Here is a 23576-nt window from a genome sequence, read left to right as displayed (position 1 = left end):
GTGTCCAGAAACCATTCTGACATCCCTATGAGATGCAGTGCATAACTGTGTCTGCCTGGTACTTCCACATCAGGTTATTAATAGGTTTGTGGGGAGAAAAGTATGAAAATGATATAGTCAAACCCAAATTTGTCTAATTTGAAATAAAACATATTTCTCCTGAGTGTAGTATGATTGGAGTGGTTGGCACTGTGGTAGATGAAATAGGCAACATGAGTTGCTACTGCTAATAGGCTCAGGCACTTCTGTTGGAAAAAGTGCTGCATATCGATGTCTTATTCTTCTCTGCTGGAATGTCAGAGCCTAGTGGTGAGTAGTGATTTTGACATTTTTACACAGACAAAATATGGATATTATTGCACATACAGCCAGGGCCGTATTTAGAGTTTCTGCTGCCCTGGGCAGTTTTAGTGCTGCATCCCCCTTTGGTGAGCTCGACACTATTGGCAGTGACTTTGCCATAACTCGCTAATGTGAAAGTAGCCTTTTGCAGCAGATCCGGCAGTTTTTCTGCATCTGCCGTGTAACGGATCACTGACAGCAACACTGTGTTTGGCCTCATTCATTCCCTATGGGATTTGCGGCACTTGCCATGATCTGGCAAATGTGGTACCATACCTCCCAACTTTTGAAGAAGGGAAAGAGGTATAAAGTTTGCAGCGCGCGTAGTGCGCCACGGCAAATTTTAGGCCACGCCTCTGACCACTCCCATTTCACAACTAGTCACACCCATATCCATGTCCCAACCACACCCGTTTAGCACTGCTGATCACACTGTTCATATACAATAATTATAACCAAAAACAAATATGGCCACACAGTTCTCCATACTGTATAATGGCCACACATGATGCTCCATACTGTATAATGGCCACACATGATGCTCAATACTGTATAATGGCCACACATGATGCTCAATACTATATAACGGCCACACATGATGCTCAATACTGTATAACGGCCACACATGATGCTCCATACTGTATAATGGCCACACACAGTTCTTCATACTGTATAATGATCCCACATGATGCTCAATACTGTATAATGGCCACACATGATGCTCCATACTGTATAATGGCCGAACATGATGCTCAATACTGTATCATGGCCATTGGCCACACATGATGCTCAATACTGTATAATGGCCACACATGATGTTCAATACTGTATAATGGCCCCACATGATGCTCAATACCGTATAATGGCCCCACATGATGCTCCATACTGTATAATGGCCACACATGATGCTCCATACTGTATAATGACCCCACATGATGCTCAATACTGTATAATGCCCCCCTCCCATCTTGTATGCATGGCTCATCTCCCCCCATCCTGTGTGCAAGGTTCATATCCCCCCTCCTGTATGCATGGCTCATATTCCCCCCCTCCTGTATGCATGGCTCATATTCCCCCCCTCCTGTATGCATGACTCATATCCCCCCTCCTGTATACATGGCTCATATTCCCTCTCCTGTATGCATGGCTCATATTCCCCCCCCCGTATGCATGGCTTATATTCCCCCCTGTATGCATGGCTCATATTTCCCCCCTCCTGTATGCATGGCTTATATTCCCCCCCTCCTGTATGCATTGCTCATATTCCCCCCTCTCCTGTATGCATGGCTCATATTCCCCCCTCCTGTATGCATGGCTCATATTCCCCCCTCCTGTATGCATGGCTCATATTCCCCCCTCCTGTATGCATGGCTCATATTCCCCCCTCCTGTATGCATGGCTCATATTCCCCCCTCCTGTATGCATGGCTCATATTCCCCCCCCCTCCTGTATGCATGGCTCCCCCATCCTCCCACCCTGTATGCATGGCTTCCCCTTCCTCCCACCCTGTATGCAAGGCTTCCCCATCCTCCCACCCTGTAAACATGACTCCTCCATCATCCTCCCCTGTCCTCCATCTTCCTCCATCCTCCCCCCGTCCTCCTCTATCCTCCCCTCCCTGTCATACTCACCTTTCTCTCACCGTGTGGCGCTGAACTTCCCGGCATCTCTGTCCCCGCAGCGTCTTCCTTCCTGTATGAGCAGTCACGTGGTACCGCTCATTAAGGTGATGAATATGCGTCCATATTCATCACCTTAATGAGCTGTACCACGTGACCGCTGAGGACAGGACGAGCTGCCGGCACTGAGACGGAGTTGCAGCAGGCACCGCTGGAGGAGGGCGAGTATGAAGTCTTCAGGGAGGGGGCGGGAAGGAGGGGGGGCGGGCGCTTGACCCCGGACTTTATAAAAAAAAAAACCTTGCTCAAGTGCGCCCCTCCCCCACATCCTGCCGCCCTAGGCACGTGCCCTCAAGTGCCTAGTGGTAAATACGGCCCTGCATACAGCAGAGATAGAGAAAAGACGCTTGTCATCATTAGAGCACTGCTCTTCTGCTTCTGCGCCTGCTCTATAAGGCCTCCTTCAGACATTAATGATTGTACACACATGCAAAAAAAAGTCTGAGTGTCATCAGTGTTTTTGTTCTGATTTTAATCAGTGTTTGTTCCATATGTCATCAGTAATTTTTAAATAATTTGCGTGATTTTCACGGACCCAAAGACTTCTTTCGGTGATTTTCATACATGACGCTGATAAAAAAAAAAAACACATGTATCAGTGAAAAAGGGACGTCTGAATGAGACCGTAATCAAATTTTCAAAATTTAAAGGCAGAATATCTATAAAAATACCCTGGAGTTCATCTTTAAAATGGATGCATATAGATCTGTGCCTGACTTTTACTTAATGATCATACTTGTATCATGCTGCTATGTGATTTGTCCTTCACTCCAATGGTTTGCATGCCTACAAATGTGTGAAAAAGTGTTTGCCCCTTCCTGATTTTTTATTCTTTGGCATGTTTGTCACATTTAAATGTTTCAGATCACCAAACAAATTTTAAAATTAGACAAAGATAACACAAGTAAACACAAAATGCAGCTCTTAAATGAAGGCTTTTATTATTAAGGGGAAAAAAATCCAAACCTACAGGGTGCTGTGTGAAAAGTGATTTCCCCCTAAACCTAATAACTGGTTGGACCACTTTTAGCAGCAACAACTGCAATCAAGCGTTTGCGATAAATGGCAATGAGTCTTTTACAACACTCTGCAGGAATTTTTGTAATTCAGCCACATTGGGTTTTCGATCATGAACAGCCTTTTTAAGGTCATGCCACAGCATCTCAATCGGGCTAAGGTCAGGATTTTGACTAGGCCACTCCAAAGTCTTAATTTTGTTTTTGTTCATAGAATTCATGGTTCCATTTACCGACACAAGTCTTCGAGGTCCTGAAGCAGCAAACCAGCCCCAGACCATCAAACTACCTCTATTATATCTTACTTTTAGTATGATATTCCTTTTCTGAAATGCTGTGTTACTTCTACGCCAGATTAATGTGACATACACCTTCCAAAAAGTTACACTTTTGTCTTGTCAGTCCACAGAGTAGTCTCCCAAAAGTCTTGGGGATCATCAAGATGTTTTCTGGAAAAACTGAGACAAGCCTTTATGTTCATATTGGTCAGCAGTGGTTTTCATCTTGGAACTTTGCCATGCAGGCCTTTTTGCCCAGTCTATTTCTTATGGTGGAGTCATTAACATTGACCTTAACTGAGCCCTGCCGTTCTTTTGATGTTTTGGGGTCTTTTGTGACTAGTGATGGGCAAACCCGAACAATAAAGTTCCGCGTCCATACTGTCATTAGCAGAACGCAGGGCACAGGTAAGGTGGTAGACTGAGACAAGGGAGGAGATGTGGGGTGGTGCTGAACTGTGGAGAGCTGTGTTGGTGAGAGTAATAACTACTCGTATATTGGACTCGGTAGCAGATAGGCAACCAGTGCTGGCACAGGGTAGAGGCATTGGTGTAGTGGTTGTAAAGAAATAACTGCATTCAGTGTATATTTTTTCATCAGATCTTCCTGTTCCTTTTTTTTCCTGATTCAGCTAGTAAATATCTACAGTGAACCCCATACTGACTGTATATATGATTGAGGGTTTCCAGCAAAAATATTACTCCACCCTCCTATCAACTGAAAAATGCCAACTATTAGTTTGTTGATCTTGTCCCTGATTAAGGTGCATTATGAACTCCGAGTGTGTTCTTAGCGTATTGTTCAAAAGCTTTGAAACCTTGTAAATCTCTCGGAATGATGTTGCTTTCACTCCTTCTTGTTTCAATTGGAGGTTTTTCTGCTCAGGGCGTATACCAGGAATACTTCTTCCCAAAGTATATTGTCTTGACCTTCTGCATTACAAGGTAGCCTTGTTAACTCTTGTTTTCATTCTACTTCCTTTTTTCTGGTGCATGTTTTTTTTCACTTGAATATGTTTTAAGCATACACAAAGTGTAATTATGAGAATAATTAGTTGTAAAGTATCTTTTATAGGAGTTTTCCAGGATCATTACGTTAAAGGGGAATATTTGGCAGCACATAAGAGCTCAGTCAGACGTCGGGTTTCTTTCATGTACGAGAAAAACTGTCCTAGTTCCATCAGTGATTTTGTTCAGCAGTTCAAGATTTTCATTCTAGTTTGCCCCGAATTTTAATTGGCCTTTCTCTGATGAGAAAAAAAGGTTTCTCTAAATTCTCCCACATAGCAGCCATGAAAAATAGCACTTGCGGTCAGATTTTATTTCACAGACCTATATTGCATTGCCAATTTTGACCACTGGGTCCACAAAAAAGATCTGACATGAACAGTCCCATAGACTATCATAGATATGAGTTCTATCTCCAAAAACAGACGTCTGAATGAGCCCTATCAAGAGCACACAGAGAGGAGGTAACGGCAAGCGTAGGAAAATGACAGTCCATTCCGGTACAAGGCCAGTTGACCCAAGGGTCGCAACCTGGCTTCATCTTCCAGGGTTGATTACCCCGCCTGTGGCACGCACTAAGAGAGGGGGTAACGACAAGCTTAGGAAGATGACAGTCCATTCAGGTACAAGGCCAGTTGACTTGCTTCTCTGAACATCTCCATGCAGCCAGGCGATCGGCGGGTCCCAATCCTAGCTTTCTCCAAACGTATCCATGGTTCAGCAATGGTCAATGGAGCAGATCTGTATTCTTCCAAGCAGGGCCAAGGTTTCATGTAGAATGAGAAATCTGTGTCCCTTATGATGGAGCCATGATGTATTGGCTGCAGTCCTGTGGAGTCCATGGATGTTTGGATGTCTTGGCAGAATCTCTGGCTCTCCCTATACAGGCATGTAACCTCTTTTTATACTTAACAAGTGTCCTTCATTCAGTATTGACATAAAGGGTAGGAATGGAGATGAGATCAATTAGCATTACTTGATTATTTAATTTATTTGCATAGTTTTTCCTCTGCTTTTGAAGTCACCAAACAAACTGGAATATACAATGCATAATTAGCATATCGGTAAACTTCACTAGTCATCAAGGATAAGAGCACAATATGTTATATAAAATATTACAGGTTTACAAAAGCAAAAGTCTGTTTTCTTGACCAACACATAAATTCAAAAAGTCAACATGCAGATAACGGTCTATTCTTCTTGGTTTGCTAAAAATATTTGTCTGTTTAATTAAGATACAATGCGGTGTCTCAACACACAGTATCACTGTAAAGATCAATAGGGTATGTGCATATGATGTCTTTTTTTCGAAGGCAGAACTACTGAGTTTTTGTTTTAGGTGGATTTGCTTCAGGAAAACATTGGTTGTCTTTTTCCTGAAGCAACTTCGTTGGCGACATTGCCATCATTTTTTGTGCTGCCTTTTCTCTATATTTTCCACTATAGGGGCAAGCGACTTCCTCTCAGATGCTGTTCAAATGATGAACATGCTTATATTTTTGACCACTTCACCATTTCCAAAGTTATTAACCCCTTTCTGACGGTGGGGTGGGCTCTGGCCCACCTCAAAGCCGGTACATGTCTTCTGTTTTCAACAGCTGACATGTGCCCGCAATAGGCACAAGTGGAATTGCCATCCACCCGCACCTATTGGCTAGTTAAATGCCACTGTCAAACTCTGACGCTGGCAGTTAGCGCTCGCTTCCAGCCATCGGGCCAGAAATACGCGGTGCTTCGGCATGACAAAGAGAGGTCTCCTTGAGACCTCTATGGTTGTTGATGCTGGATTGCTATGAGCGCCACCCTGTGGTCAGCGCTCATGGCAAGCCTGTAATTCTGCGATATAGAGGCAATCTGATAATCGCCTCTATGTAGCAGAGCCGATCAAGTTGTCGCAGCTTCTAGCCTCCCTTGGAGGCTATTAAAGCATGCCAAAAGTAAAAAAAAAAAAAAAAAAAGTTTTTGAAAATATGAAAAAATAAATAAAAAATATATAAAAGTTCAAATCACCCCCCCCCCTTTTGCTTCCTTCAAAATAAAACAATAAAAATAAAATCAAACATATACATATTTGGTATCGCTGCGTTCAGGATCGCCCAATCTACTAATTAAAAAAAAAAGGATTAACCTGATCGCTAAACGGCGTAGCGAGAAAAGAGTTTAAAACGCCAGAATTGTGTTTTTTGGGTTGCCACGAGATTGCATTAAAATGCAATAACAGGTGATCAAAAGATCATATCTGCACAAAAATGGTATCATTAATAACGACAGCTCGGCACGCAAAAAATAAGCCCTCATCCAACCCGAGATAACGAAAAGTGGAGACAATACGGGTCTCGGAAAATTGCACAATTTTTATTTTTTTTTCAGCAAAGGTTGGAATTTTTTTCACCACTTAGATAAAAAAGAACCTAGACATGTTTGGTTAAAAACAGATGACATGTCCCGGTTTTGATGCGGGCTCACCGCCGGAGCCCGCATCAAAGTGGAGGTTCTGCCATCGGACGTAGTATTCCATCTGATGGCAGAAAGGGGTTAATCTGCATGTATCTGGAAACCGCAAAAAAGCAAAGTTTGGTACTTGAACCAAGATCAAGAAATGTATTCACCTGCACTTCTTATGTTTCTACTCATGATGAAGTAAAAGCAAGTTACTGCAAGCACTTAGTTCCCACAGATTACTGTGCGGCGTTCTGTAAAGTATGTAGACGCCAGCAATTTAACGACCAATGTGCTGTCAAAGGCACATGATTACTCTTATATATTGAGACCACAATATTCCTCCTTGATAGCAGCGCACTTTTTAGATTACAGCTGGATTTACATGACCTCTTTTGCTTTATTAGAATATTACATGACTTAGTGCATTTCTGTCTTTTTTTGCATAGTTGTATTGTATGTGACATAATTCTAAAGAATATTATCACTCTTTGTTGTCCTGTGGTTTGTCCACACACAAATCAGTAGTAACAATATCAGACTGTGCAGGACATTTATTACCAAAACTACAGCTTCCAGCATGCCCTGACAGCTGTGTCCTGTCCAGTTATTTTATTTCATGAGGAATATAAGTATCTACTAAATCTGACATCTAAGGAGAGATGACAGGTCCTTGATAAAAAGGTTAATCTGCAAACAACAGTATCTTCCTATAGCTCTAAAATTAGTGGCAGTGTTCTGTACAGAAGCAATTTTAAAATATTGCATCATTTATGTAGGTGGTCGGACACATACAAATGAAACATCAATATGTTGGAAACGTCATTCTTGGTGGTATTTATATTACAACAATTTCTCCTATGGGGAGGGACGCATGTAATAACCACTGAACGACCAGGCCTTTTTGTACCTTAAAGTTGTTGTCCGCTACTATGACAACCCCTTCTTAACCCCTTTCTGACATTAGACGTACTATCCCGTCGAGGTGGGGTGGGCCCCTATGACCACCGACGGGATAGTACGTCATACGCGATCGGCCGCGCTCACGGGGGGAGCGTGGCCGATCGCGGCCGGGTGTCAGCTGCCTATCGCAGCTGACATCCGGCACTATGTGCCAGGAGCGGTCACGGACCGCTCCCGGCACATTAACCCCCGGCACACCGCGATCAAACATGATCGCGATGTGCCGGTGGTACAGGGAAGCATCGCGCAGGGAGGGGGCTCCCTGCGGGCTTCCCTAAGCCCCCCGCAGCAACGCGATGTGATCGCGTTGCTGCGAGGGTCTCCTACCTCCCTCCCTGTAGCAGGCCCGGATCCAAGATGGCCGCGGCATCCGGGTCCTGCAGGGAGGGAGGTGGCTTCACAGAGCCTGCTCAGAGCAGGCACTGTGAAGCCTGCAGTGCTGTAAGTTAGATTGGTGATCTGACAGAGTGCTATGCAAACTGTCAGATCACCGATCTGTGATGTCCCCCCCTGGGGCAAAGTAAAAAAGGAAGAAAAAAAATTTCCAAATGTGTTAAAAAAATAAATAAATAAATATTATTCCCATAAATACATTTCTTTATGTAAATAAAAAAAAACAATAAAAGTACACATATTTAGTATCGCTGCGTCCGTAACGGCCCGACCTATAAAGCTGGCCCACTAGTTAACCCCTTCAGTAAACAACGTAAGAAAAAAAAAACAAGGCAAAAAACAACGCTTTATTATCATACCGCCGAACAAAAAGTGGAATAACACGCGATCAAAAAGACAGATATAAATAACCATGGTACCGCTGAAAACGTCATCTTGTCCCGCAAAAAACGAGCCACCATACAGCATCATCAGCGAAAAGATAAAAAAGTTATAGTCCTCAGAATAAAGCGATGCAAAAATAATTATTTTTTCTATAAAATAGTTTTAATCGTATAAAAGCGCCAAAACATAAAAAAATGATATAAATGAGGTGTCGCTGTAATCGTACTGACCCAAAGAATAAAACTGCTTTATCAATTTTACCAAACGCGGAACGGTATAAACGCCTCCCCCAAAAGAAATTCATGAATAGCTGTTTTTTTGTCATTCTGCCTCACAAAAATCGAAATAAAAAGCGATCAAAAAATGTCACGTGCCCAAAAATGTTACCAATAAAAACGTCAACTCGTCCCGCAAAAAACAAGACGTCACATGACTCTGTGGACCAAAATATGGAAAAATTATAGCTCTCAAAATGTGGTAACGCAAAAAATATTTTTTGCAATAAAAAGCGTCTTTTAGTGTGTGACGGCTGCCAATCATAAAAATCCGCTAAAAACCCGCTATAAAAGTAAATCAAACCCCCCTTCATCACCCCCTTAGTTAGGGAAAAATTAAAAAAATGTATTTATTTCCATTTTCCCATTAGGGTTAGGGCTAGGGTTAGGGTTGGGGCTACAGTTACGGTTAGCGTTTAGATTACATTTACAGTTGGGAATAGGGTTGGGATTAGGGTTAGGGGTGTGTCTGGGTTAGAGGTGTGGTTAGGGTTACCGTTAGGATTAGGGTTAAGGGTGTGTTTGCATTAGGGTTTCAGTTATAATTGGGGGGTTTCCACTGTTTAGGCACATCAGGGGCTCTCCAAACACGACATGGCGTCCGATCTCAATTCCAGCCAATTCTGCATTGAAAAGGTAAAACAGTGCTTCTTCCCTTCCGAGCTCTCCCGTGTGCCCAAACAGGGGTTTACCCCAACATATGGGGTATCAGCGTACTCAGGACAAATAGGACAACAACTTTTCGGGTCCAATTTCTCCTGTTACCCTTGGGAAAATACAAAACTGGGGGCTAAAAAATATTTTTTGTGGGAAAAAATTTTTGTTTTATTTTTACGGCTCTGCATTATAAACTTCTGTGATGCCCTTGGTGGGTCAAAGCGCACAAAACATGGTGTCACTTGTGGGGGGTTTCTACTGTTTAGGTACATTAGGAGCTCTGCAAACGCAATGTGACACCTGCAGACCATTCCATCCTGTTACCCTTGGTAAAATAAAACAAATTGGAGCTGAAGTAAATTTTTTGTGAAAAAAAGTTAAATGTTCATTTTTATTTAAACATTCCAAAAATTCCTGTGAAGCACCAGAAGGGTTACTAAACTTTTTGAATGTGGTTTTGAGCACCTTGAGGGGTGCAGTTTTTAGAATGGTGTCACACTTGGGTATTTTCTATCATATAGACCCCTCAAAATGACTTCAAATGAGATGTGGTCCCTAAAAAAAAATGGTGTTGTAAAAATGAGAAATTGCTGGTCAACTTTTAACCCTTATAACTCCCTAACAAAAAACAATTTTGGTTCCAAAATTGTGCTGATGTAAAGTAGACATGTGGGAAATGTTACTTAAGTATTTTGTGTGACATATCTCTGTGATTTAATTGCATAAAAATTCAAAGTTGGAAAATTGCGAAATTTTCATAATTTTCTCCAAATTTCCGTTTTTTTTCACAAATAAACGCAGGTACTATCAAAGAATTTTTACTACTATCATGAAGTACAATATGTCACGAGAAAACAATGTAAGAATCACCGGGATCCGTTGAAGCAAGGGACAGTGGTCAGAATTGTAAAAATTGTCCCGGTCATCAACGTGCAAACCACCATTGGGGGTAAAGGGGTTAAACTAAATGTTTAGCTCGATAAAATAATAAAGCATATACTCACTTCCTATGCCGTTCCAGTGATGTCGGCAGTTGCTGGCCCAGTGCGGTTATGTGGTGGAATGGCACCCATGAAGAGGAAGTCCGGGATCATCTGCAACCTTGGCTTCCTCTTCATGTTGTTTGTCTGAAGGCGGAGAGAGTGACGCCAGCACAGATTGAGCCCCAGTGTCACAACACCGCGGGAACGATGGCGGAATGGGAGATGAGACTAAAGTTTATGTATTAGGAATGCATGTTATTAGAATATAAAAAAAAGATACCAATACATAGAGAACACTCCAACCACTAAAGATAGTATGGTATTTATACCGCAGAATGAATTAAACAAAATCTAAAATTAAAAAAAAGGAAATGGGTAAACTTTTTTTTTCCTGTTCCCTCCAAAAAGATGGATATTAAAATATGTACAGTGGCATGTAAAAGTTTGGGCACCCCTGGTCAAAATTGCTGTTATTGTGAACAATTAAGCAAGTTGAAGATGAAATGATCCCCAAAAGACCTAACGCTAAAGATGACACATTTCCTTTTGTATTTTAGGAAAATATATATATATTTTTTTTTTTTATTTGTACTTTTTAAAAATTACAAAAAGGAAAATGGGCCTGTGCAAAAGTTTGTTCAACCTTGGAAATTTGTGTTCTCAGATTACTTTGACCAACGTTTCAGAGCCTAATTAGCCTGTTATGGTTATGGCTTGTTCACTATCATCATTAGGAAAGGCCAGGTGAGGCAAATTTACCAGCTTTATAAAAACCCAGCCTCCTCTAATTTTGTGCCAAAAAATAGCATCCATTGGTCCTTCTAAGCAGCTGCCTAGCTCTCTGAAAATGGTGGAGGCCTACAAAGTAGGAGAAGTCTATAAGAAGATAGCAAAGCATTTTCATGTTGCCCGTACCTCAGTTCGAAATGTAATTGAGAAATAGGTAAGTTCTGGAAGACCAAGCAAAATTTCAGTGAGAGCTGCTCGTTGGCTTGCTAGAGACGCAAATCAGAACCCCTACTTGACTGCAAAAGACCTTCAGAACGATTTAGCAGACTCTGTAATTGTGGTACATTGTTCTACTGTTCAGAGACACCGGCACAAATATGGCCTTCATGGCAGAGTCATCAGAAGAGAACCTCTCCTGCGTCCTCACCATAAAATTCAGCATCAGAAGTATGCAAAAGAACATCTAAACAAGCCTGATGCACTTTGAAAACAAGTCCTGTGGACTAATGAGATTAAAAGAACTTTTAGTCCACAATGATCAAAGGTATGTGTGTAGAGAAAAGGGCACATAATTTCAATAAAAGACCATCTCGCCAACAATTAAGAAAGGAAGTGCATCAGCCATGCTTTAGGGATGTGTTGCAGCCAGTGATATGGGGAACATTTCACAGGTAGAGGAAAGAAGGTTTTCAATTAAATTTCAGCAAATTCTTGATGCAAACATAACACCATTGGTAAAAAAGCTGAAGTTGACAACAGCATGGCTTCTGCAAATGGATAATGATCCTAAATGCATGTCAAAATCCACAATAGACTACCTCAAAAGATGCAATCTGAAGGTTTTACAATGGCCCTCGCAGTCCCCTGATATGAGCATCATTGAAAATCTGTGACTATATCTCAAAATAGCAGTGCATGCAAGAATGGATTAAAATCTCTCAAACAAGAATTCAAATACTCTTGGCTGCCTACAAAAAGCGTTTACAAGCTGTGATAGTTTCAAAAGGACTACTAGGTACTAACCATTTAGGGTGCCCAAACTTTTGCATCGGCCCATTTTCCTTTTTGTAATTTTTAAAATGTAAAAGATGAAAATATGACTTAAAGAAAACTTTTGACCTCAGTCATTACCAACAAAGGATATATAACAAAATATTGAGATGAACTTTTGTTAATGACCAAACACTTATTTTCCTCCATAATTTGCAAAATAAATCTTGCCAAATTAGACGAGGTGAATTTCCGGATTTGTTTTCTCATTTTGACTCTCATAGTTGTTGTCTACCTATGATGTCAATTACAGGCCTCTCTCATCTTTTTAGGTGGGAGAACTTGCACAATTGGTGGCTGACTAAATACTTTTTTAACCCCTTAATGACAGCCAAATTTTTTAAATCTGACCAGTGTCACTTTATGTGGTAATAACTCTGCAACGCTTCAACAAATCCCAGTGATTTTGAGATTGTTTTTACGTGACACATTATATTTTATGATAATGGTAAATTTAGGTCAATATGTTTTGTGTTTATATATAAAAAATATCAAAACTTTGAGAAAAATGTAAAAAAAATTAGCAATTTTCAAAATTTGAATGATTATCCCTTTAATGCAGATGGTCATACCACAGCAATCGATTAATAAATAACATTTCCCACATGTCGGCTTTACACCAGCACCATTTGTAATATGTTATTTTATTTTGTTAGCATTTTAGGATGTTTAAAAATGTAGCAGCAATTTTTCATTTTATCTAGGAAATTTACAACATTTATTTTTTTTAGGGAACTATCCATGTTTGAAGTGCCTTTAGGAGTCCCATAAATTGGGAAACCCCCAAACGTGATACCATTTTAAAAACAGCACCCCTAACATATTGAAAACTGCTGTCAGGTAGTTTATTAACCCTTCAGGTGCTTTACAGGAATTAATGCAAAGTGGTATGACAGAAATGAAAATGTGTATTTTTGCCATCTAAATGTCTGTAACTTCTGAACAGATTACTTCAGCCGTCAGACTCTAAGGCCGCTATTTGGTCGTGAATTGCCATCACAAACATCAGGACCACACAATCATGATCTGAGGGCACCAATTGGGATAAAGAGGAAGCCCCCACACTCTGTTAACCATTTATAATGATGTCACTATTGACAGCAGCATCTAAGGGGTTAAACAGATATGGATGATGCAAACACTGATCGAGGCTGATGCAGCAAGTTGTCAGCTATAGTGTACAACCGACAGCTACTGGATTGTCACCTGTATGGGGAGGCTATTCTCTTATACAGTGGGGCAAAAAAGTATTTAGTCAGTCAGCAATAGTGTAAGTTCCACCACTTAAAAAGATGAGAGGCGTCTGTAATTTACATCATAGGTAGACCTTAACTATGGGAGACAAACTGAGAAAAAAAATCCAGAAAATCACATTGTCTGTTTTTTTAACATTTTATTTGCATATTATGGTGGAAAATAAGTATTTGGTCAGAAACAAACAATCAAGATTTCTGGCTCTCATAGACCTGTAACTTCTTCTTTAAGAGTCTCCTCTTTCCTCCACTCATTACCTGTAGTAATGGCACCTGTTTAAACTTGTTGTCTTTTTATACTGATACCTGTGCACACCCTCAAACAGTCTGACTCCAAACTCCACTATGGTGAAGACCAAAGAGCTGTCAAAGGACACCAGAAACAAAATTGTAGCCCTGCACCAGGCTGGGAAGACTGAATCTGCAATAGCCAACCAGCTTGGAGTGAAGAAATCAACAGTGGGAGCAATAATTAGAAAATGGAAGACATACAAGACCACTGATAATCTCCCTCGATCTGGGGCTCCACGCAAAATCCCACCCCGTGGGGTCAGAATGATCACAAGAACGGTGAGCAAAAATCCCAGAACCACGCGGGGGGACCTAGTGAATGAACTGCAGAGAGCTGGGACCAATGTAACAAGGCCTACCATAAGTAACACACTACGCCACCATGGACTCAGATCCTGCAGTGCCAGACGTGTCCCACTGCTTAAGCCAGTACATGTCCGGGCCCGTCTGAAGTTTGCTAGAGAGCATTTGGATGATCCAGAGGAGTTTTGGGAGAATGTCCTATGGTCTGATGAAACCAAACTGGAACTGTTTGGTAGAAACACAACTTGTCGTGTTTGGAGGAAAAAGAATACTGAGTTGCATCCATCAAACACCATACCTACTGTAAAGCATGGTGGTGGAAACATCATGCTTTGGGGCTGTTTCTCTGCAAAGGGGCCAGGACGACTGATCCGGGTACATGAAAGAATTAATGGGGCCATGTATCGTGAGATTTTGAGTGCAAACCTCCTTCCATCAGCAAGGGCATTGAAGATGAAACGTGGCTGGGTCTTTCAACATGACAATGATCCAAAGCACACCGCCAGGGCAACGAAGGAGTGGCTTCGTAAAAAGCATTTCAAGGTCCTGGAGTGGCCTAGCCAGTCTCCAGATCTCAACCCTATAGAAAACCTTTGGAGGGAGTTGAAAGTCCGTGTTGCCAAGCGAAAAGCCAAAAACATCACTGCTCTAGAGGGGATCTGCATGGAGGAATGGGCCAACATACCAACAACAGTGTGTCGCAACCTTGTGAAGACTTACAGAAAACGTTTGACCTCTGTCATTGCCAACAAAGGATATATTACAAAGTATTGAGATGAAATTTTGTTTCTGACCAAATACTTATTTTCCACCATAATATGCAAATAAAATGTTAAAAAAACAGACAATGTGATTTTCTGGATTTTTTTTTTCTCAGTTTGTCTCCCATAGTTGAGGTCTACTTATGATGTAAATTACAGACGCCTCTCATCTTTTTAAGTGGTGGAACTTGCACTATTGCTGACTGACTAAATACTTTTTTGCCCCACTGTATCTCAGGTCAGTTAAAAGACGTATTGGCTGTCATTAAGGGGTTAAACTTAATGACTCGACTGTAAGCCTAGGGTGGAAAATGCAGCAGCTACCGGTAAATGTCAAAAATACAAATAGATACCAATAAAAGTAAAATTAATTGAGACATCAGTAGGTTAAGTGTTTTTGAATATCCATATTGAATCAGGAGCCCCATATAATGCTCCATAAAGTTTATGATGGGCCCCATAAGTTGCTCCATAAAAAAATATGGCCCATATAATGGTGCACAAATGCGGATTATGGCCCCATATGATGCTCCATACAGACATTTGCCCCATATAATGCTGCACAAATGCGGATTATGGCCACATAAGATGCTCCATAGACACATTTGCCCCATATAATGCTGCACAAACATTGATTTTGGCCCCATAAGATGCTCTATAAAGATATTTGCTCCATATAATGCTGCAAAATCATTGCTTATGCCCCATAAGATGCTCCATAAAGACATTTGCTCCATATAAAGCTGCACAAACATTGATTATGCCCCATAGGATGCTCCATAAAGACATTTGCCCCATATAGTGCTGCACATACATTGATTATGCCCCATAAGATGCTCCATGTAGACATTTGCCCCATATGCTGTTGCTGCGATAAAAAATAAAATCCCATTCTCGTCGCTCAGGCCCCCGACACTTGCTATGTTCACCTGCTCCTTATTCCACCGCCGACGGCCGCTGCTCCGTCTTACCCGTCCTCTGCACTGACTGTTCAGGCAGAGGGCGGCGTGCACACTAATCGCGTCATCTCGCCCTCTGACCTGACCGTCAGTGCAGAGGACGGGGAAGACGCAGCGGCCGGCGGTGGTGGAACGGGGAGCAGGTGAATATCGCACACTGCGTTATACTCGCCTGCTCCTGGTGCGGTCCCTGGTTCCCCGGTGCCGGCAACTTCTTCCTGTATTGAGCGGTCACATGATACCGCTCATTACAGTAATGAATATGAGGCTCCACCCCTATGGGAGTGGAGTCTCGTCCATATTCATTACTGCAATGAGCGGTACCATGTCACCGCTCACTACAGGAAGAAGCTGCTGGGGAACCAGGGACTGCGCCAGGAGCAGGTGAGTATGATTACACAGCTGCCGCTCTCCCTTCCCTGCCGACCCCTGGGTATAACTCGAGTATAAGCCGAAAGGAGCAATTTCAGCCTAAAAAAAATGGGCTGAAATTCTCGGCTTATACTCGAGTATATACGGTACATACATATATATGTATGTGTGTGTGTGTGCAAAGAAAATGTGTCATCTTTAACTTTAGGCCTTTTAGAGATCATTTCATCTTCAACTTGCTTAACTGTTCACAATGGCAATAATTCAGACCAGGGGTGCCCAAACCCTTTCATGCCACTGTATATACAAGTGCTTCTCACTAAATTAGAATATCATCAAAAAGTTAATTGATTTCAGTTCTTCAATTCAAAAAGTGAAACTCATATATTATAGAGTCATTACACAGTGATGTATTTCAAGTGTTTATTTCTGTTAATGTTGATGATTACGGTGTACAGCCAATGAAAACCCAAAAGTCATTATCTCAATAAATTAGAATAATTGACAAAAAACATCTGCAAAGGCTTCATAAGCATTTTAAAAAGTTCCTTAATCTGTTTCAGTAGGCCCCACAATCATGGGGAAGACTGCTGACTTGACAGATGTCCAGAAGGCAGTCATTGACACACTCCACAAGGAGGGTAAGCCACAAACGGTCATTGCTAAAGAAGCTGGCTGTTCGTAGAATGCTGTATCCAAACACATTAATGGAAAGTTGAGTGGAAGTAAAAAGTGTGGTAGAATAAGGTGCACAAGCAACCAGGATAGCCACAGCCTTGAAAGGATTGTTAAGACAAGGCCATTCAGAAATTTGGGGGAGATTCACAAGGAGTGGACTGCTGCTGGAGTCATTTCTTCAAGAGCCACCACACACAGACGTATCCAGGACATGGGCTACAAGTGTCACATTCCTTGTGTCAAACCACTCATGACCAATAGAAAACGCCAGAAGCATCTTACCTGGGCCAAGGAGAAAAAGAACTGGACTGTTGCTCAGTGGTCCAAGGTGTTGTTTTCAGTTGAAAGTAAATTTTACATTTCATTTGGAAATCAAGGTCCCACAGTCTGGAGGAAGAGTGGAGAGGCCACAATCCAAGCTGCTTGAGGTCTAGTGTGAAGTTTCCACAATCCGTGATGGTTTGGGGAGCCATGTCATCTGCTGGTGTAAGTCCACTGTTTTTTATCAAGACCAGTGCAGCTGTCTACCAGGAAATTTTAGAGCACTTCATGCTTCCCTCTGCCGACAAGCTTTTTGAAGATGGAAATTTCATTCTCCAGCAGGACTTAGCACCTGTCCACACTGCCAAAAGCACCAATATCTGGTTTACAAACAACAGTATCACTGTGCTTGATTGGCCAGCAAACTCGTCTGACCTTAAAACCATAGAAAATATATGGGGTATTGTCAAGAGGAAGATGAGACCCCAGACCCAACAATGCAGATGAGCTGAAGTCTGCTATCGAAGCAACCTAGGATTCCATAACACCTCAGCAGTGCCACAGGCTGATCTTCTCCATGCCATGTCCACTTATGCAGTAATTAATGCGACCAAGTATTGAGTGCATTTACTGAACATACATTTCAGTAAGCCAATATTTCAGATTTTAAATTAATTTTTCAAGCTGGTGGTACAAAGTATTCTAATTTACTGAGATAATGACTTTTGAGTTTTCATTGGCTGTAAGCCATAATCATCAACATCAACGAAAATAAACATTTGAAATACATCACTCTGTTTGTAATGACTATCTGATATGAGAGTGGCACTTTTTGTATTGAATAAATTAACTTTTTGAAAATATTCTAATTTATCGAGAAGCACTTGTGAGTGTGTGTGTATATATATATATATATATATATATATATATATATAATCATTCTTGCCTCCTCATAATCTGTGAACCATAACTCTCCCCCCCCCCCCCCCCAATTAACATGGCTGTATAAAGACTTGCTCTTGGCAGGTCGAGTTGTATTTGTCAATGACACCATTTAGACGTACAAACAATTTATTGATTTTAATCTTTTTTTACGGGAATGGGAAAATAGCACAGGTTTGACCATTGGTTTGTGAAATTTTTAATGTTGTCTCATTCAGTCTGCAGGATAAAGACTATGCTACTTTTATTTTATTGGTTGTCGTTTTTTGTGTAGAGTTTTATGTTTCTCTCTTACTACTTTTGCACGCTAAAAAAATATATATATAATTTTCATAATCTTAGAGACATATTATTTTTTTCCCTGTAGAAAGCTTTGTGTGAGGGTTTGTTTTGTAGGATGATTTGACAAATTTTTGTTCACATCACCGGAAAAAAAAATTGCAGAAATAAGTAGCGTTTATTAATATTATCATGGCAAATTCCAAATGAAAAAGATGGCTGATTAGCCTCATTAAATGGAGTTACTGCTTGTATAGGTATGTGTCGCATTGTGGATGTGGTTGGATTTTGTTTTTCACAGTTTATAAGATTAGAAACTGCTACAAGATTTTGTAAAGATAAATTTTTACAATTTTTGGGAAGTTTTTGCCTTTTCTGTTTCTATATAATTGAATAGACAATGCACAAAATAAGTTTCCGGGTTCAGTTCATGGGTTTTGGGGTTGGTTTCTTTTATCATCTAGAATGTAGTATTAACATCTACAAACACGGGGTTAACAGATCCACTTTGCTTAGAAGCTGATCTGGCGCCAAAGATAAAACTTGGGTGTCCCACCTCACAGACCTACACCTAAAAGCCTGCCCCTCCCTCCATCAATGTTAATGGGAGATATTTATCGTGGGCTGATGAAAAGGTTTTCACAAAGCTTGACTAAGTGGCAATGAAATGTTAGGGATTTTGGATGAACTGTTCACTAATGCTGGGTATAGAAAGCCCCTTGACATTTACAAGTTTAACCCTTTCACTCTAAACACTCTGGAGGGGTCTCTGAGGCTAAACAAAAGAAGTCCTCCCATGTCGCATGTCATTGCTGTGGAGAAAAGGACCTTTATGTGACGCTTTCATGTACACACACTTCTGTCTTATCTGATCCTCCCCTTGCTCTTAAGGCTTTATGACAGACACTTTAAGTTTGCTCTGCCGCACTTTCCATTATATCACTTAACCGCGTTCTATCGGAATGTGATCTTAGATCCCAATATTTTGTATGGCGAAAAATTTCTACTTTAATTTATAGAAATGTATGATCTTTAAAGCTGGTCAGCTTTTCCTCCGCCATATAAGTCACTATAGATGGAAAATTATATTCGGATCAATAAAGATTTCTATTGGTTTAAGTAGACTCTGGGGAGTTAGTCGTTAATATTATATTTAGAGATTTAACTCAACTATACATTGTCTTTGCCACCAAAATTTGGAAGGCATCGTAAAAAAAAAAAAAAGTTAGAAACCATAAGTAAAAAGTCATGCAAGGCAACAGGGTGGCTCAGTGGTTAATACATTTTTTTGCAGCGCTGGGGTCCTAGGTTCTAATCCTATCAAGGAACACATTTGCAAGGAGTTTGTATGTTCTCTCCGTGTTTGCGTGGGTTTCCCCCCACACGCCAGACATCCTGATAGGAAACCCAGATTGTGAGCCCCGATGGGGACAGTGATGATGATAACTGTAAAGTCCTGTGGAATGAATGACTATATATAAGCAAGTAGAAATAATGGAGTCTGGACATTATAATGCCGTACAGTGAGTGCTGTAAATAGTTCCTGATGGTCAAGACTTTTACTTCAGTAATGGCTCTGAACGAAATGAAAAAAAGGACACACAAATGTTTCTTGGGTTGATAATATGCAATTTACAGATTTGTATTTGTTTTTGTATCACTATTATAATAAATTAAATTCTACATGAAAAAAGATTAAACTGTAATTTTCTGACAGTTTTTGCTCTCTTCATAATAATTAAAAAAAAAAAATTAATTGTAATATTGTGCTAAATAAACAATAAAATCAAAAATAGAAGAAAAATGTGCCAGGACATAATTCAATCTAAATTATATAAATCTTTATTGATCATTTTTCTTTTAAATTAAAAAGAGGAATAAATATCCAACATGACCGACACAGACTTGAAAGGTGGGTGAGCTGAAAATGAAGAAATTTACCCTGAAAATAGGGACATTGCAAAGTGATAGCTAAGAATGGACTGTGATGCCAATCACAGAGAAATAAATCGAGGATAATGGAGGGTATAAGTGACCTGCATACAAGGTGTCTTCAAAAGATAAGCAAGCACATAAATAATACAAGTGTAGGGGGAATAAAGGTGCCAACATTATTAAAGTCCCGCAAATAGTGCATACAATAATCGGGACATATTAGGGCTCCCCCAGCAAACGCCCAACGTGCTACCTGCTGTACATTCTGCACAATATTATGAAGCAAAAATGATGTCTACATAATAAGCCCCTAGATCAAGAAAAATAACGTAATTGCTACAAAGTAACAAGAAACGTTTGCCCCATTTGTGTTAATCCTGTAGCGCACCATATTATACTTCGTGCTGGTCCTCTCTGAATAAATTAGTTAATCAACAGATGACATAAGAATAAAATATTTAGATATGATTATTTTAGAAGGATTCCAACCCATGTTGTCTGACATTAATAAAAATGCAAACTTTGTGTGTAATAGAGGTAATCTAATATGTTCATCAATATCTGGCACCGATACAGGACGTGTCGATCATTGCAGTGTCAGTTGTCCAATGATTGATCTGTCCGGACAGAAATAGACATCAGATGATCTCCGTATACACGATGCTCCTTTCCAGTTAATGTCGCCCTCTTCATTCTCCATGTATGTACTGGCCTTTTACTCTCCAAAATATCGACGATATGAGGAAATGGCTGTGATTATGGTTTTTATAGCTCTTATTTCCATGCTCTTTTTTTTCCTAATAATATATTTGTGGTTAACACGTTCTCCTTGGATGTGTATGGAGGCTTGTAAAGGTGAAGAGCACAGGAAGGGTAGTCTTATCAAGATCCCACAATCTATTGTATCTGTGATAGTTACACTTGTGCATTGCTCTCCTGGGGGCAATAGAAAACCCGCAGCTAATGTTTTATAAGTCTCAATGTACCCCCGCCTCATGGTCCATGTTACCAGCTACCGGCCGGTTCTTCTTCATTACACAGGCCCCATGTAAATGGTTGTATCTGTATCAGAGTAGAGTGTGATTCTGAGATATCACTTTGTGCCCGGTGATAGCTTGAGTTTTCTGCAGTTTGTTTTTAATGTCATGTACATACAGACTTCCGGAAAAACGAACTACATTAATGACAAACTCCCCTCTGTTACCTCTATCATCAGTATTGTTGGGTTCACCCTGTTGGATGAAGCAAGTTATGAAATGCTTTGTTAAGTAATCAGTAACATCTTTATTACTCATTACTATGGAAATGTGCCGTCAGGAAGCCAAACTGTGTGTACAATATGTTAATAATTTGCTGATTACAAGAATGTCGGCCGGAATGGCAAATTTTAGTGCCAGTCTTGATACAGTCGGCTTGAATTCTCCCCGAAAATGCAGCCGATGCATTCTTACTATATAGCTGATTGAATAAATGAGTTAAAGCAAAGCATAAAAAGGGAAATCAAGTAGAAGGAGTTTTCTTTACGAAGATCAGATATTGGATTTATGAAATTATGTTGTTTTTCACAGATTTGTTCCAGATGCTGAAAGGTTTTCGCAGTGTTGAGCTGGATGTGCCTGCACTATGGATGCCATGCTGACTTGTTTTCCCGTTCTCTGCAGGTCATTGTCCAGTCTGGCCGTCAACCTACTGTCCTTCAGAAACTCTGCCAGCTCCCCTTCCAGTATTTTAGTGACTCCCGGCTGGTCCGGCTCCTATTTCCCACACTGATCTCCGCCTGTTATAACAACCCACAGAACAAACTGATTCTGGAGCAGGAGTTAAGCTGTCAGCTTCTCGCCACTTTTATTCAGGTACAAAGCTGGAAAAGTGAGCAGGGACCTGGGTGGGTGGCTGTGAAAGGGCTCAAGGAGTGCTGGGATGTCTATAGGGGGTGTTCAAGAGAGGGATATTGTAAATTAAAGGATTTAAAATCTGCCAAATAAACTAAAGCCATTGAAGGACGCATGGCGGTGAGTATACTATGTAAGTAATAATGATACGCCAAGCCTCGCTAACCTCATTACTGTATAGATATAGACTAATTCAGTTATCTTTAGCTTGTACCTCACAGCTATTCATTTATTAGATTAGTTATATTACTATCCCTGGTTTCATTAAATCCATAAGCGACAAGTAAAAACAGAAGTTTAGTTTTCTCTTTAATGAAATGCTCACGACCACTTTATTGAGGTCTATTATAAGATGACCACAGACGGGTCGGTTCCTCTATTTTCGTACACATTTCAGGATAAGACATTGCCCCTGTTTGGTGTTTAGTTGGCAATGATACAATTATTAATATGTGTTTGTTAATGATCAGATTTTGGTAGTGGTTTGTTAACAACAAAAAAATTACCGCTGACCATATGGAATTTATTTCCATCTTCTATTTTCCTCTTTTTATCCATTTCTATTTTAAATTTAGTGCCTGAATTGTTTCAGAAGCCAAAAGAAAAGGATGAGCTTTTATTTTCCTGTCCCTAAAGTCTGGACACATTCTCATTTAACTATAATTTAAATTAATTTAATTAACTATAATAGAATTTTGCAAAGCGCCATAACCTTTGCATTGCAAATGATGGAAATCCTATTGAAAAGTTATTTAATATTCCAATTGAACAAAATGTCGTTAGTAAATTTCATTTCTTCAAAATATGTATTTTTCCCTGTGTTTCCAGACTTTAGGGACACCCTGTAGAATGTGGTTGGAAAAAGTTCCTCCTTAATAGACTATCAAGTGTGTATTGTTTTTACAGTTGCAAAATGATGCAGAAATTGCAGACATTTTTTTTTTACGCTGGGATTTACTCAGGATGACTTAAACTTTACAGGTTTTTTTTTAATACAATGTATCTTTTTTTCCATCTTATTTATGACATATACTTAATTAACGTGACAATTACATGTAACATAATTACATATACATTAGTGGAAAAAATGTATATCCGGTAAGAAAAATATTGCTAAATATAATAAATAGCGCTATTCCTTGTTGCCTTGATGTCATTATAGGAACACTTCTATTTCTTAAGGTGTCACCGCAGGAGAGATGCCATGCGGAGAATATCATTGTTATTGTCTCGGCACTCTTCACTTTTAGGAACAGTTATTTTATCATGACACGTTGTGTATCTTTGGAGGGGGTTTAGAACAGGACCGTGTGGGATCTCATTCCTTTCCCTAGAAAATGAGCTTGTCTGCTTGTATTTAACATATGATTAACTCTTTGAAACATAATTAACCTGTTTTTCTAATCTTCTCTCTGTGCTATATCTATCAGTCCACAAAAGGTGACCAAAGGCCA

At 40.3% G+C, this 23576-nt stretch overlaps 1 protein-coding gene across 2 annotated transcripts in view; it reads left to right on the top strand.

Annotated features, from left to right (window-relative positions):
* The window catches only part of SCAPER (S-phase cyclin A associated protein in the ER), a 419051-nt gene that overhangs the window by 382683 nt on the left and 12792 nt on the right, over window positions 1-23576 (top strand). For both annotated transcript variants that reach the window (XM_069765538.1, XM_069765539.1), the window contains exon 29: window positions 21892-22083. In XM_069765538.1, coding sequence (XP_069621639.1) covers window positions 21892-22083 — 192 coding nt within the window. The remainder of the gene's footprint in view (window positions 1-21891; window positions 22084-23576) is intronic.

Source organism: Ranitomeya imitator, chromosome 4 (assembly GCF_032444005.1).
Source record: "Ranitomeya imitator isolate aRanImi1 chromosome 4, aRanImi1.pri, whole genome shotgun sequence".
NCBI lineage: Eukaryota > Metazoa > Chordata > Amphibia > Anura > Dendrobatidae > Ranitomeya > Ranitomeya imitator.
The sequence above is the reverse complement of the archived record's forward strand: the minus strand, read 5'-3'. Positions and strand labels throughout refer to the sequence as shown.